At 41.1% G+C, this 16,704-nt stretch overlaps 1 protein-coding gene across 1 annotated transcript in view; it reads right to left on the bottom strand.

The window, feature by feature from the left end:
- Window positions 1-796: 796 nt before the first annotated feature.
- Window positions 797-16,704, bottom strand: part of LOC129681975 (serine protease FAM111A-like) — a 27,935-nt gene continuing 12,027 nt past the window's right edge. The window contains exons 2-3 of the mRNA XM_055614192.1: window positions 4,691-4,777; window positions 797-2,476 (exon numbers count right to left, since the gene is read on the bottom strand). Of these exons, the coding sequence (XP_055470167.1) occupies window positions 797-2,476; window positions 4,691-4,747 (1,737 nt within the window). The 5' untranslated portion in view covers window positions 4,748-4,777. The remainder of the gene's footprint in view (window positions 2,477-4,690; window positions 4,778-16,704) is intronic.

The raw sequence follows: 16,704 nt of genomic DNA, 5'->3' as shown, positions 1-16,704 counted from the left end.
AAGAAGAAGAAGAAGAAGAAGAAGAAGAAGAAGAAGAAGAAGAAGAAAAAGAAGAAGAAGAGGAACAGGAAGGTAAATCTGATCAAATACATTGTATGCATGTCTTAGAGTTTAAAAGAATTAATAAACATCCTGTATTTTTTAAAAAGCGGAAGAAAATAGCTGATATATGTGTGGAAATTTGTGCTATACTCACCATTGATCAGAGAAGACTTGTAATAATGTTCAAGTGTTGAGTGTTCAGGGGTGGATGGGTCATCTGTATTAACCCTCATTCTCTCAGGAAACTTCGAGGACAAGTGGGCAAAAGAATGTAAGAGCCCGGGGGGGGGGGGGTGACCTATAGAATACTGACTTCTAGGCATGGCAGGGATGTTGCAGACACAGACTCACAGAGGCAAGATCAAGCCAATCAAGATTCCTGCAAGGATGAGGGGAGGCCCCCAGGAAACGATCCCTGTCTGAGGAGCTATTGACAATCGATGGCCGATGATGCCAGGAAACTCCCTCTCCTTTGGAGACATGGCTGCTGGTAGGTGCTCATGTCCCAGTAGGTGGCCACACAGTGATGTACATCTCGGCAGTACTACTAACTGGACTCAGGAAGTTTATGAAAAGCAAATAATAAAAAAGACGTGAAACTGAGTTACACATTAGGGTCCTGGAAGAGTTGGGAAAAGGCGGCAGTAGGTGAATTTGATCAATATACGTTGTATTCATGTGTGAGACTTTCAAGGAATAAAAGTTGTTTTTTTTTTAAAGGGAAAAAGAAACTAGAGTAAATTTTCTCTACTCCTCAATAATCTAGACTATTCATTTCTACATCCTGTCGGTTTACACATTCCTCATTATACCATGTTTCATGCTTTTGTTTAATGTCGGTGAGGATGGATTCCATAGCCGTGCCAAACTCGATGATACTGGAAACACCACTTTCATACTCACAGATGAAGCCAGCAGTGTGCATGGCTACTAGTGACCCTTTAGAATCGAATACAGGAGATCCAGAAGAGCCACAGTAAAAAGTGTTGTCACGGGCAAGCACACCAGGTTCGTGAACTGTTTCCTGGAAGCTTCTTTGGGTGTACATATGGATATACTGCATAGTGGCACTGTCTTCCGCGGCCTCTCTTTCCTGAGCGTGCTCGTCTAGAGAAACCACAGCACAGCCATCACTATGCTTCTGTTTCATATCAGGTTGACCAATCATATAAATCAACCCACTGGACGGTACAGGAGTTGTTCCATTATACAACCCAGCAGGTATTTGTTGTTCGTTTTCCTTCAGTTTCAGGACAGCGTAGTCAAGAGTTTCATCAGATATCCCAAACCAGGGTTCAACAGAAAAGAAGCAGTTGTCCTCATTTGCCAGGGACTCCTCATAATCAAATGTGACTTTCGCACATTGATTAATGGTATCTGCCCACTTACTTTGCTCTACGTCTTTCCCCACGATGTCATTTATCACATGCCGGCAAGTGAAGATGTACAATCCTGTAAAAACGAAGCAGGTGGCACAGCCTTCGTTTCCATCGTTGTTCCAAACTAGGAGCCCAACTGAGTCACTGAACCGTGAAAGAAGTTTGAGCACTTTAGCTGGGGTGGAGTTTTTTGTCAGTTTCCTGAAGTTTGCTTTATGCATTTCAAATGAAGAAGTCTTAGTTGGTTTTTCACTCTCTTTCCTGATGTATGCTCTGAGTTTCTCACATTCTCTTTTCAACATGGGGTACTCATCCACAATGTATTCTTTTAACGTGCAGTAAGATGGCTTCTCTAAATCAGTGGAGTCTGCTGCTTGAGGATACTTTTTTCTCTCAACCTCAACCTGAAAGAGCTTGCCCTCTAACTCATCAACTAGCTGGGTGTTTTCTATGACGATGTCCAGGTCTTTAACAAGCTTCCAATGGTCACTCTCTACAAAGGAACAAAATCTGCCATCCTTCCTCAGAGTGTCTTTGATGGTCTCTCCCTTGAAGCCACGGACACAGAGTTTGTTCCCCTCTTCTCTATCCTTCAGGATCCTTTCATTCCTCTTCCCGACTGCATAGACGTAAAATTCAATGCAGTCAGTACATACCTGGTTCTGCCAACCACTCACTTGCTTATCTTTACTCTCTTCACTTTTAGTTTCAGAAAATGTAATATCCACTCCTGGAAAGCAGAGGGACAAGCCAAAGTTTATGCACCCACTCTTTTGACTTTCTATCTCTTCGTTGACAGCATTGGCACTGATGCGTGCTTCATATGACCTATCTGTCTTCCTATCTGTGGCCTGGTGTTTCATATTTTTATTTTCCTTGTCATTTCCATCTAAGGTGATGGTAATTCTCTGATTTGGAGAAGTGGTCTGATGTTGCCGACATTTCTTAGGTGAGTATTCCTGTTGGTTCTGTGTGTTTGTTATATCATTTGCTCTTTTTCTAGGTTCCACCTTAATTTGATAGGTATTGTAATCACTCTGCTCTTCTTTGCGAACCTTAAAAAAAAAAAGTGGTATATAGTCCAATGTTTCCATTTTTAGTGTGCAATTCACAAAATTTCTGTGGGAAACTCAGTGCCAACCTCAAAAGACCATTGAGTATAATGAGTCCAAGTTTACCTTGGGATCCAAAATACAAGTTCAGCTTCCTTCCTATCAAATCAGTCAGATAATCTCATGTTGCCTATGATACATTTCCCAACAAAAAAAGAGGGAAGACACAGTGATATACAGATATTTTAAAATCTATAATCTTCCTGATGGGGTATTTAGGTATTGTTTATTATTTAAAGCAATATAATTTTCATCTTTTCCAAGCACAGTGGTATATTGCAGTAGAAATTGTATTCATATGTTGGTCTGTTGTTTTTCTGCTGTAGGGTTTTATTATGTAACCAAGGCTTTCCTGGAACTCTCCAATTAGTCCCTGGTGGCCTCAAACTTATAATTTTCTTGCTTCCAGTTCCTGCATTTTAAGGGCATCTCACTATGCCAGGATTAAATTCTCTTAATTTTAAAATGCTAAATTCAGAAAGAGCACAGTACAATGATTTAGTACCAAGTATTCAATGATAATAAAAAGTATTACTTAATTAATTATTTGCTTATAAAAATAGTGATTTTTTGGTAGTAGATACCTTTAGTCATCCAGTATCTAATATGAAAGAATCTACCATATCCTCTATTACATCAATACTCAGTTCTTATAAATAGGTGGGAAAGAAAACAGCCTCCCTGACATTTTGGTAAACATATTGAGGAACTGAACATTATCCTTGTAAGTTCCTTCCCTAATATCACATAATAACCACTGAGGAAACCGAATATGTGAATGCTAATACTAATCGTCTCCCTCTGATCTACCCATTCTCTTTTTGTAAACTTTGTGTACATAACTCCCGTTTTTATAGGACTCACTCAAGAACCAAGTGTGGTGATTCATTTTTCCTATGTCACGCTATCATGAAAATGGTGGCAACAGTCATGGCTTCATATTCCAGCGATGCTACACACTGATAATAAGGACAGCAATGAAGAGCAGGATAAAGATGAATTTTGCTATTATTTGAAATAACACTAATAGTCTCCGATGTAGAGATTAAGAAGAATGTAAGATAATAGAAATTGACTCTAGTCATGCCCAGAAATTTCTGCAGTATGAATGCTGTCACCAGCAGCACCTTTGTCACACTTTTTGAAGGGCTGCAAGTGATTTTCAGCTATTGAAAGACATTTGGGGCAATTTAGATATTTTTCCCTGCATGTGGTGTGTGTGTTGTGGTTATTTTGTTATTTCTTGGAACATTATAGAGTCCTGACATAATTATGTAATTATTTACATTGGAATGTAATTATTTTCTCCAGATTTCAGAGTGTTGGGATTACAGGTCTTGCTTGACCTGACACTTTTAGGGGAAAGGGAAGTAGTGTATGCAGTTGTTAGATTATTGCTCTGTAATAGAGTAAGACAGAGGCATATCTAGGCTTGACATTGGTTTTCTAGCTTTTTGAGTCGTCTATATTTTTGGAACTTGGATAAGAAGAAACAAGTCAGGGGCTTTGAAGTGGCATTCTCAAATGCTTGTCAGTACTCAGCCTTCCTGATATTTTCAAGGAGCTTTGCAGGTTCAGAAAAGGCTCACTTTTATAACTGAGCCTGGAGGGTAGAAAGAGCTCTGATTTCACGACAGGAAACTTACCCAAGTCTTCAGTTCTTCCCTTTCCCCCAGCAACTTCTTTCTCTCCTTCCTCTCAATAAACAGATGGAAAACATAGTCTTCCTAAACTGCCTGACAAGGTCGCAGTAAAAATCAATACACAAGGCAGTTATTTTATAAACTTAGGTACTATAATATGGGTTGTTCTGATTCAACTGATCATCCATACCCAGACTGTTTCCATGCTATGAAATATGTTGATTTCATTTTCCCAAAGTTTATCTTACTAGATTGTATTTGATTTTTATCACCATTATTATTTTAGACAAAATTATAAATTTTACCTAAATAAAAACTTCTTTAATATGTCTTAAACTTGAATTACAAATCCCTTCTCCAGTCCCATGCACTAAAGGAGGAAGAATGAGGTAAATGGAGATAATTTCACAATACACAAAGAAGCAGATTCCTGGCAGGAAGGACTATGCAAGCTAGGACCAAGGATGGCCAAGTCTGCTATGTGTCTATTTCAGAGCAGGGTATAGAGACCTACCTGAGAAGAATGGTAGTTCCTTGTATCGCCCTGTGACCTGCCAGCTTCAGAGTTCATGGTAGCTTGAAGAAGAAACAGATGGTTCACCTGAAACACCGATTTCAAAGTGATTTAATTTGGCAGAATCTATACAGCTGTCATATACTGTGCAGTGGAAATATTTAACTGGGATCACATCCCACTTCAGCTTGGGCCTTGTGTGTTGCAGTACGCTAAATTAGCAAGCAGCTAAGCTTAGTCACCAAGTGCGTTACACTAACCACAGAAAGGAAGTCTTGTATGTCAAGCACTAGCCTAAAAATTTAACAGAAATCACCTCTACCCTTCCTTGTGCCCTGTCCCCAACCCCACAAAAGAAGAGAGAAGAAGATCAATAACAACAACAATAACAAAACAACTACAAATCCAATTTGTGTTGCCCATATACTCAGTGGAGCATGGTCAAGCTCCCAGTGGTCAGCCCCTCAAAGAAAACTGAGTCCTTTCTACCCACAGCCCATCCAGAAGCCATCAACTGTGAATAGCTACACTTCAGAATCCTTATCACAATTTTTAAGAGGTCTTCCCAACTATGCTGTTACTTTTTTGTGGGGGAATATGGTGGGGACATCTACATCTCTCTCAACTGTGAGTCTGCAGTCATCAATAGCACTGCAAAAGTACCTTCCTTGCCCTTTACAGTCACTGGGAACAAGGTTCACGTGCTAGAACAGGAACACATAGAGGTAAGTCTACTTGTGCTGAGAGTAGGGTGTCATCAAAGGGCTTCAGGAGGCCCCTGGGTAAGAAATAGATTAGATAAATCAAGTGAAAAGACAAGAACTATAAAAAAAGTCATGGGCTATGATAAGTCTAAAGAAAAATGACCCTTCATAGATATAATACAGCATACTTTAAAGAAAAGAGGAATCAAAGTTAGCACTTCCTAATTGACTGCTTTGTTAAAATTTGTGCAACTACGTAGTCTTTGGTTCCCAGACCATGGAACTTTGGATTTAGAAACCTGGGACATACTAGGAAAGGATATTCAAGTTTTGTATCAGAAGAATGGACCTAAGAATATGTCCATAATGTTTTCCTTTATTGGAGCATTTTTAGGCAAGCTTCAAGAAAAGAATACTTTGGCCTGCCCTTCTACAGGACAAGAAGATGGAGAAGATACTGCGTTATTAGATCGTAAGACTAAAAATAAATCCCCCTATGTTTCTCATAAAGCTTTTAAGATTGAGAATTATAACAATGAGGATGAAGATGAGAGTGATCCAATCTCCTGAGGAAAAGACAGATTTAGAGGAAGAGGCCATAACCCAGATCTGTCTCCTCTCTAAAACCCAGTCCCAGACTAACAAGTCTAAAAGGAACCAAATCTCTCTCTCTTCACTGTGACTGGGGATGGAAGCTGGGGGGAGTGTTGTTTAACCAGCCCATCAGTTAGGAGAACAGCTTGGCTGTTTTCATGTTATTTTTGATGATGAAGATGATGAAGAACCTTCATGGAAGGCTTTGCGCTTTAAACTTTTAATAGAGCTTAAGCAGGCTACTACAAATTATGGATTCACCTCCTCATACACAATTACTTCAGTGGAAAGTCTGACCAGTAGATTGATGACCTCGTAGGATTGGTTTCAGGTTGCTAAGTCATGCTTGACTGAGAGAAACCTTTGCTTTTGAGAGTCAAACATAAAGGATTAGCAAAAATCAAAACTGCCTCACAAAAGTTTGAAGAAGAGGAACTAGAATGACTATGGATATGTTAATAAGAAACAGAGCCTGGATTCTGGCCAAAGATCAATTATGTCTTATTTAAGTGGTTCTTACCCAATGCTCAGCTATATCTGTAGCAACATGGAGAAGGTGCCCTTTCTGTGATGTTATGACAACAGGATTAAATAATGTTAGACAAAAGTCTAATGAACCTTTTGAAGCTTTCTTATCCCTATTGATGGAAGCTGTGAATAAAATGGTTCCTTGGAATGAAGTTGCACAAATTATTATTAAACAGCTGGCTTTTGAAAACACAAACTCTGATTGCCAGACTCCACTAAGCCTAGTTAGAAAATAAGGAGATCTTTTAAATTTTTTTTTAAAGTTTAATTATTATTATTTATTTACTTTGTATCCTGGCTGTGGGCTCCTCCCTTGTCTCCTCCCAATCAGACCTTCCCTCCCTCTTCTCCCAAGCCCTTCCCCTATTCCACTGATAAGGGAGGTCCTCCTCCCCTTCTATCTGACCCTAGGCTATCAGGTCTCATCAGGACTGGCTGCATTGTCTTCCTCTGTGGCCTAGCAAGGCTGCACCCTATGGGGGAGGTGTCCTTCGTATTTGTCCTTCTGAATGAGGATTGAGTATCTTCCCTGGGGTCTTTCTTGTTGTTTAGCTTCTTTAGGAGTATATATTTTAATATATTTATCCTATATTATATGTCTAATAACCACTTATAAGTGAGTATATACCATGTGTGTCTTGAGATCTTAATGAATTTGTTAGAATACGTTCTGAGGTCTCCCCTTCCCATTTACAAAGAGTAGCTTTTGCAGCAGCCTTGCAGGGACAGACCACCACTCAATTTTTAAAAGGTCAGAAAAACTACATCCAAAAAGAAAGGCATAAAATAGGATTTTCATGTGGCCAACTAATATATTTTAGTAGGAACTGTTTCAAGAAAGAAGAGAAAAGAATTCCCACTATGGGACAGCTCCCAGCCTCTGGCAGAATGCCACAGACAAACACAGCTTTCATTAATATGCAAAAACCAATATAGCCTCTATGTCAAAGGGCTTTCACTGGAGAAGAGAATGCTGTGCCAGATATGATGGAATGTTGCTCCCTCCTATAATGGCTCCAGGAGAAATGCTTAGCCTTGCTAATGAGAGTAATATGATCCCCCTCAGCCTAGAGGGGTCCAACAACTCCTCCATGACACTCCAGGTAGTGCAGGATTGACCGTCAGCTCCACCACTTCAGCAATATTAATCCCAGATTCTCCCATAATTTGTATACCCACTGGGGGGTGTTTGGCCTTCTGCCTCCAGGTATATGGGACTTATTCTAGGAAGAAGTTCAATCTCCCCACAAGGAATTTTAGGTCAATCCAGGGCTAATTGGTTCAGATTTTGCAGGAGAGATTAAGGTTATGCTTTACCTTCCTACCTCTCCCCTCAAACCACAGAAATACATCTGGGACAGAGAGTTGCACAGTTGCTTTTGCTTACTTATCTTTCATTAGGAAGAGCAGCCTCCCCAAAAGAAAGAGGAAATCGGGGGTTTGCATCTAGTGAGATGGCATTCTGGGTGCCCCATAAAAATCTTAAAGGTACAGAGTAATGAAGATCTTATAGATACAGGAGCTGAGGTTTCCTGTGTTGCTGGAAAAGACAGACCCTCCTCTTGGAAAACTCAGAATACCCCATTAACTTTAATAGGCCTAGGACAAACAGCCAATGTAGCAAAAAGCACTGATGTTTTAACATGGGCAGACGAAAAACCCTGGGGTTTCTTTTGTCCCTGTGTGATTCCATCTTTACCTTTCAGACATTTTGGAATAGATGGGGTTTCTTTTAATAAGAACAAATAATTAAGTTGCTGCTCAAATGACACAAATGAAATTTGATCCCAATAAGGGACTGGGGAAAAATAGTCAGGGTATTGCAGAACCTATAGAACTTAAACAGGATCAAAATAGACAGAAATTAGGTTTTGATAAAATTTTTTTCCTAGAGGGCCTGGAGAGATGGCTCAGTGGTTAAGAGTACTGTCTGTTCTTCCTAAAAGACCTAGGTTCAATTCCCAGCACCCACATGGCAGCTCACAACTGTCTGTAACACCAATTGCAAGGGATCTCACAGATGCGCATAAAATAAAACGAAATAAATTAAAAAGAGCCTTTACTCATTTAAAAAACACCTTAAAAACCCTTTTCCTAGAGGCCACTATTGAAACAGCTGCTGACTCCATTACTTAGAAATCTGAGACTCCTGTGTGGGTGCAACAGTGGGCCCTGGCTGCAGAAAGGATACAAGCGGCCACAGATCTGGTTAATGAACAATTGCAACAGGGACATACAGAAGAGTCCCTGGAATGCTTCTATATTTGTTATTTAAAAGAAATCAGGAAAGTGGAGGCTTGAGAAAAATTAAACAAGACTTGAGAAAAATTAGTGAGATTATGGAAACTATTCAACCTGGGTTGCCTTCTCTTTCTGCTACTCCTAGGGATGATAATGTCATAGTTATAGATTTATAGGATTGTTTCTTTTAAGTCCTTTAAGTCCTTAAGACCATAAGAGAGTTGCCTTTAGTCTTCCCTTTACAAATATAAGACAGCCATAGATATCATAGATATCATGAGAAAGTCCTCCCTCAAGGTATGAAAAATAATCCTACCTTTTGTCAAAAATGTGTAGATACAGCCTTTACAAAAAATTAAAAAGAAACACTCACAGGTTTATTTAGTTCACTATCTGGATGACGTCCTTTATCTTCCACAAGGGCAGAGCCTAACTACAAGAAGTGTTATAGCTGATCTCTCAGTTCTGTGCCTATGGGCTTAAGGTGGCTCCAGAAGAGGTTCAGGGAAAACCTCTATTTCATTATTTGGGCTGTGTTTTAAGAACACAAAAAGTGACCCACCTAACGTGAGTTGGTGTGATTACCCAGAAAGACCTCTGGCAATAAATTTACTTTTTCTTTCATATACTAGATGACAGAGACATCATGGTATTTTAAGTCTAAGTCACTTTCTATCTACAGAAGTGAAAGACCTTATCTTCTGTAGTCACAATGTCAAGTTATTTACTCAAATAAAAATAAAGGGAGATACAGAAATCATCTTTAGTTAATTCTTCTTAAGGATTTCTTTATTAACTTTGTGTGCATGTGTGTGTCTGGATATGTATTGTACCCTGTAAATGCAAGGTCCATGGAAACCAAGAAAGGGGTGCTCAGTCCCCTGGAACTTGAGGTACAGGTGGTTGTGAGCCACTCTGTGGGTGCTGTGAACTGAATTCACCTCCTCTGTAAGAGCAGCAGATGGATGCTCTTAACTGTAGAATAAATCCTATTTTTAAAGAGGGTCCTTGCCAAGTAGCCTCATCTGACTTTAGCCTTGCGATCACCATGTCTCATCTTCAGTGCTGGGATCATAAGTACAAACCGCCAACGTGATGTAATCGTGCACTTTAAGTCTTTTATCATAAAATCATTAGTCTGCTGCAAAGAACGGAGAACTTATGTTCAGAATTGTCACCCCTGGGCTGCTTCTTCACACTGTTGTTTAACTGATGCACCCAGTCAAGCGGGAACCATCTGAAGACTCTAACCCCCCTTTCCCCGACCCCCCCCCATTGCGGAACCTGAGCCCCAGATTTCTACCAGTGACTACTGCTAATGAGCTACAGTGGAAATCTACTAGTTTCCTGTTTGTGAAAAGCAGCAGCGACTGTAAATGAGGCAAGGATGTCCTATGAAAACATGTATAGCAGAGAGAGTGCTCATGAGTCTAGGCTCAGCTGCATGACCCTGGGCACACTGGCTTTTTTCCGCCTCTTCCTCACCCTAAGAGGGGTGGTATAGACTCAACATCAGATGAAAAATATGTCATGCAGTCTGGGCACGGTGGCACACATATCTAAGCCCAGTACTCAGTAGACAGAGACAGGTGAATCTCTGTGAGTTTGAGTCCTGCTCTACAAAGTGAGTTCCTGGACAGCCAGGGGTACACAGAGAAACCCTGTTTTGAAAAAATAAAATCAAAATAAGTAAACAAACAATACTCTGTCAAAGGCTTCAGATAATGGCAGTGTGTGACAGGCTGCTTAGAACATTACTGCTAGTGCTGAATCTAGGCTGAACCAGGGACACTCTCAGACCAGCGGAGAGAGTCTGGGGAAATGAAAGTTGGAAAGTAAGCGAGGAAATGGTCTGTTTCTATTTCTGAGGGTGTGAAATTACTCCTCAACCAGTCAGTCAACTTGGGAACCAGTGTTACCTGCTGATGACTCATTCTATGGACTCACTTAGAAAGCAATGAGCAGAGGTGACAGGGAAAGACAGTGCAGGAATTCCTTCATCTTGTATTCTTGCTGAGGCCATTTTAGGTTTAACTCAAATTTGATCTCCCTGAGAGAGAATCCTATGGAATATTACCCAACTTTCCTAGGACTCAAGGCCAAGACGGCTCAGCTAACTTAACTCCTGTTAAACTGCCTGCTTATGAAAAACTCCCCTCCAGCTGCTGAGCAAAATATCAGGATGTGATTTTTGTCTTTAAAATCCCCTTCATCTAAATGCTCAGGGCTACTAAACTTGAGTCCCAAATACCTGAATGTAGTCTCAGCCACTTGGAGGAAAGACTTTCAATTGGCTATAAATTGTGTCTGAATGGTCGTCTTTTCTGGGCTCCCAAACACAAATAGCAATGTGAATTTTCCAGTTCTCTTGCAAGTTTTTGAGCAAGAGTTAGTTAAGAGGTCAAGAAAACACTCCACGCCAGGCATAGAGGGCACACGGCTTTAATCTCAGCAGAGGCAGGACAGATCTCTGTGAGTTCGAGGCCAGCCTGGTCTACCAAGTGAGTTCACGACAACCAGGGCTCTGTCATACAGAGAAACCCTGTCTCCAAAAAACAGGAAACAAAACAACAATACTCCATATTCATTTTTCTATCCCCACCCCTACCTTTTCCAGTATCCAAAAAGAACCATGTTACAGCAAAATATTTAATGCGTGCAGCTATCCTGAACCAATCCATGCTGTTATAGGAGGAGTTAGGATTCTACTGACCTTAATAAAGGACTTGCTGTCTCTTCTTCAGGAAAGTTATGAAGTAACAGAGCTTTTAAGCATCCTCTCTGTTCCTTCTCAGCCCCCGCTCAGCCCCCCTCTTCACCCACCTCCACAGCCAGTTCCCCTTTAATTTCTCATTGTCCCTCCCCAACCCTTTCCTGCCTTCCTCACCCCTACTCATTTACAATTTTCTATACCCCACCCTCATTACTTGTAGTTCACACTTCCTCCCCTTCCCCCCCCCCCACCATTTCCTGATAAACGTTAAAGATGTTTAAGGCTTCCTTGGCTTCCTGACTTCCCTCCCTCTCTGTTTCGATTTCTTACAAGAAGACTTTGCAGAAGTAAGACAAACAATTAATCAATGACTGCCTTGTCCTAACCCACCCCGTTGTTCCCTCCAGGACCCAGTGGGACAAGGAGCAGCCACTGAAAACAAACTTGTGCTTTCCTGGTCCCCCCCCCCCCCCAATGAATTACACTTCTGGCTCAGTGCTTAGAGCACCCAATCTCATCCTTTCCAACCTAGGGGCAAGAGTGCTGTCACACCCTTGTCTACCCTGCAAAGTACCTGTGCAATGTGTACATGTGTGTATCTACCTGCTTTATGTCCTGCCTGCAGGCAGCACCTCTTAGTCTCAAATCCAGCCCCTGACTCAGGTCAGCTCTTCTAGAAGGAAGAATCAATCAACAATATTCCAGAGACATAGTCTGGCCAGTGAGAAAGCACCCAAGGAAGCTCTGAGTAGGCAACAAAGCCTGGGAAAGGAGATGAGAACCCGGGCGAAAGGACACTTGGACCCTTAGAAAAGTACTGTTTCCGGTGAGAGACCAAAGAATTTGAAGTTAGGTTTTTGGGTTATTGGATGAAAGTTTAAAGCACAAGCCTGAACAAAGGCCAGACAGGGAGAGACATGTTCAGCTACCTGCGGGGAGAAATCAGCCTTACTGCATTCTTTTCCTGCCCACTAGAGATACAGTAACTAAGAAATTGGCTCAGATCACCTCTCTCCCCTAGGACAGCCAAACAAGAGGGGCCAGACTGTTAATGGTTTGGGGGCCTTCCTACAGCCAATCAGTTTAAAATGCAACATCCACTTTTCTGTTTTGTCATGTCCAATTTGTGAGACCCCCAAAGACCACCAGGAATTGACTCCGCTGTAAATACTTGAGGGTTTGTTTAATACAAGCTTGAGCCCAGGTCACAAAACTTCCTGTGAAAACTGAAGAGGAATGGGGTGGGGTGGTCTAGGGGAACAAGGTTTTTAAAGGGAAAAACGGCAAGCAGGGGGTTACATGCATTGGTGTTACATGGTTGGGAAATTGACTTTTGAAATGATTGGTTTACTTTAGGTGCCAAGACCATAAATGGTTCTGGCCTGGCCATACAGTTTCCTAGCAACTGTATCTCTAGTGTGCAGGAAAAGAGTGGGGTAAGGCTAGCTCCTCTCCCCAGGTGGCTGGACATGTCTCCACCTGGCTGGCCTTTGTTTAGGCTTGTGTTTTAAGATTTAAACCAGTACCCCCAAAAACTAATATTTAATTCTTTGATCTCTCATTTTCAACCAATAGATGCTTGCCAGGCAGGAATTCCCCTGCTTTGGGCACACTGGGAGGGACTGGGACCTTTAAATCACCCACCTACCCTGAGCACAGGGCTCTGCTTTCACCCACTGTGGGTGTGAGGGTGTGAGCACAAGCTCTAGCTTGTAAAAAAAAAAAATCCTCATGTGTTTTGCAATGAGTTTGACTCTTGGTGTTCTTTTAGGGTCTCGAGAATCGAGTGCAACACTGGTCAGTTGGTTTTGTTTTATGTCATTACTGCTTTGATTTTCTTTTTCTCCATTTCATCTCTGACTTTTAGGAAGAAAGGGACACTAGCTCACAAACTACTGAGTTTCTTTATGACATCCAGTTGATTATTTCCTTTCTTTTCTTAACCTGCCAGGCTTTTTTCTCTGCTCACCCTCCCATTCCCCTCAGCACTTCCATATTCCCCAGTTTGCAGCTGCTTCTTTGAATGACTGTATGTTAGGGGAAACTGGCTGTTTCCTGTGTTGCTAACAAAGGGTAAATTTTGTTGGTCAAACATAAAAGCATCTCAAAATACAATCATATAATAAAAAAGACTTCTTTAGCAGGTGCAGCCCTTTAATTCCAGCACTCAGGAGCCAGGAGCAAATGGGTCTCAGTGAGTTCATGGCCAGCCAGGTCTATATGGTAAGCTCCTGGACAGCCAGAGCTACACAATAGAAAGATCCCATTTCAAAAAACCAAAACCAAAACGAAACAAACCAAAACAAAACAAACCAAAACAAAACAAAAACCTTAAAAAGCAAATTTACCCATTTTACTCAGCTTTTGCCAAGCATGGTTAGAGAAAACGGAAACTACTACATGTGTTTTCTCACCCCTGGGGACAGAGAACACCTACAGAGAAGGCTTTAGAGCCTTGTGCTGGTTCTAGCTGGGGGTTGATTACAGCAAATAGGGGCTCTCAGAAATCTGTTGCTAAATAAAGCTCAGCTTATTGTTCTTGGGGTATATAGAACAATCACATCACAGAATCTTAATGAAAAAATTAAAAAAAACAAATCAAATGTTAAGAATTATACTTTTAAAAAATTATAATATTTGCTGGACATGGCATTCTGATGGAGAATCTTAGGAGGCATTTTCATGAAGTGGCCGGAGGGTTTTTACAGAGAAACCAGTTTTCAAAACTCTAGACTAGGTCTCCCTTGAGCACTGCTGAAGAGATGCTTACAGCGGTCCACTTTGGCACCTCTGGGAATTGCAGACTGCATGGAAGTGGGGCTGCACTCCCCACTTAGGAACTACAGCACACAAGGGCACAGGTCTGTCTCAGCTGTTCCCCACCAGCCGGAGGCTTTCAGGCCCACCTCAGAACCAGAGGGGTAGCTCACTCAGAGCATTTCCTCCAGGCCTAGCTATTGCTTTCCCTTGCCACCCTGCAACACCTACCTTGCCTCCCAGCTGCAGGAATCCCGCTGTTGAACTAAACAAAAACACTAAATAAACTGCACATCTGGCCGAAACACAACTAGATCTCTGACTGGTCTTTCTTTCAGTGGCTAGCAAACCACTATGCAGAAGCGCAGTAGCTGAGCTTACTCCACTCCATGGAGCTAGGAGAGCCTATTCCACCTGGTGCAAACCCTTGAGGCTCAACTCCAGCCTCTTTTTTTATTTTATTTTATTTTTCCTCCCCGACAGTCACACACTTTGACATTTATTGTGCATTATGTAAAATTGTTATAAGGGACTTAAAATTATAACAGCTGCACATTTTATGACATCAATCATTATGTGAATCCTGAACAATTCTGTATCCAATGTCAAAACATAAATTGATATGGGACATAAGCTTAGCCCTATAATTTCCAAAGATCTATTTTCCAGGCTAGGCCTAATCATTAGGCAGATATGAGGGGACAAACAGGCAGTGGAACCTGTCTACAGATGTTGTCCTTTTCTCCTTGAGGTCATCACTGAGTCCCTTGATCAAGGGAAGAAAATATATGATTGAAGTTATGTTTGATAGCACAGAGCTTTGCAGATCCTTCTTAGTTGTCATGCACTAACCAGGCCACATATAGAGAGCCCTCTGCATACTGAGGCCGCTTTTACCAAACCCCAGCTATATCCACATCTAATATTTGTTGCTGTTTTTAATTGAAAATAGATTTTTTTTTCATACAATATATTCTGATTATGGATTCCCCCAATTCCTCCGAGATCCTCCCCTCTTTATCTCCTCTCCAAATCTACACTTTTTCTTTTTCTTATTGGAAACCAAACAGGCACCTAAAAAATAATAAAGTAAAATAAAATAAGATAAAATATAAACAAATAAACCTAAATAGGTGAAAGCAATGGCACTTTGGGAGATTCCCTGCCTCTCTCTCTCTTTTCCTTTTTTCCCTTATGTGTATACATTATAGTTTTTGGTTTTGTAGTTTTGGTATTCCTGTGGGTGGGAATGTGTGTTTCTCGTGTCTATGTGCCTCTTGTGCTTTTTCTTTGGATCTTTTTCTTCTGTTTGTTTTGTCCCTTCTTGCCTCAGGGTTTATCTCTGACGGCAGGGCAGTGCTTCGTAACCAGAATGCCAACTGGGTCAGTGGTGCCTTTACTGAGTGGATTCCTCTTCTCTGGAGTATTAGGTGGGGCCTCAGTGGGAACTCAAGTGTGGAGATGCAGATTTACATGGCTGCTGATTCCAGAAGCCAACAGGAGGTGCACAAAGCACAGGACCCAGGAATCTGGTGGTGGTTAATTGTCCGTAGGCATACCAGTGAATGCAGATGTTTCAACTCTAGTGAAGAAGAGGGTGTCTACTGTCATGTGTTAATATGAATATATGATAAAAAAGTTCAGAGCATACCATGATACAGAAGGCACGATTTGAAAAACGTGAAATATCAAAACATGTATATTTATTGTATGTTGAAATAACATTTCAGAATTGAGTTGAACAAAATACTAAAAAGTATTACCAATAAAGAGGAGGCAGGAAGGAAGAGGCACATGATTTTCATATTTCTTTTCTGAGTTTTGACTCAAAAACACTCCCCACTTCCCTTGTTCACACTCAAGACCACATCCTGCAAGCCGGCTTGCCCTGGTGCTCTAGGCACTGTGCTCCATAAGGACCATGCCCAAGTGCAGAGGCTCACAGACTTCCACTGCTGATCCCAGCTGGTTTCTTGACCTCTCGCTTGGAAAATGCAGCTTCCTCTCTTCCTCGTGATCATTCCCTGACTGGCAGCTGCTCAGTGTGCAGGTTGCTTGCTTTGTTTTTTCTTTAAGACACCACTAACATAGTCCTTCTGAGTCTGCTTTTAAATTATTTCACCTAGGGGACTGACACCAGCAAAAGGCACCTTATATTCCCTGGTAACAGATATGTCCCTTTCTCTTGTGCTATTTAATATAGATTTGATGCAATCACCCAGAGTGTATGAGAAACAAATTTTGACTCATACAAAATTTTACTCCAGGCATGTCCACTGATAATACTAAATTGATCTAGGAACAAGCAATTTCAGAATAGAAAGGTAAGAATGCTTGATCCAAATCCTAAAAAATTAGTTATTTATTATAAAGAAAGTGACATTTCTAGTATACAGCAAAATTAAACAGACCCAACATATGTATTGACCTAAAAAATGAATAACAAATCTAAAATAATCAAACTCATAGAAGTAGAG

This window comes from Psammomys obesus, unplaced genomic scaffold (assembly GCF_907164565.1).
Source record: "Psammomys obesus unplaced genomic scaffold, mPsaObe1.curated_primary_1811, whole genome shotgun sequence".
In the NCBI taxonomy this organism is placed as follows: Eukaryota; Metazoa; Chordata; class Mammalia; order Rodentia; family Muridae; genus Psammomys; species Psammomys obesus.
Note: the sequence above shows the minus strand (reverse complement) of the source record. Positions and strands in the feature narration are given on the sequence as shown.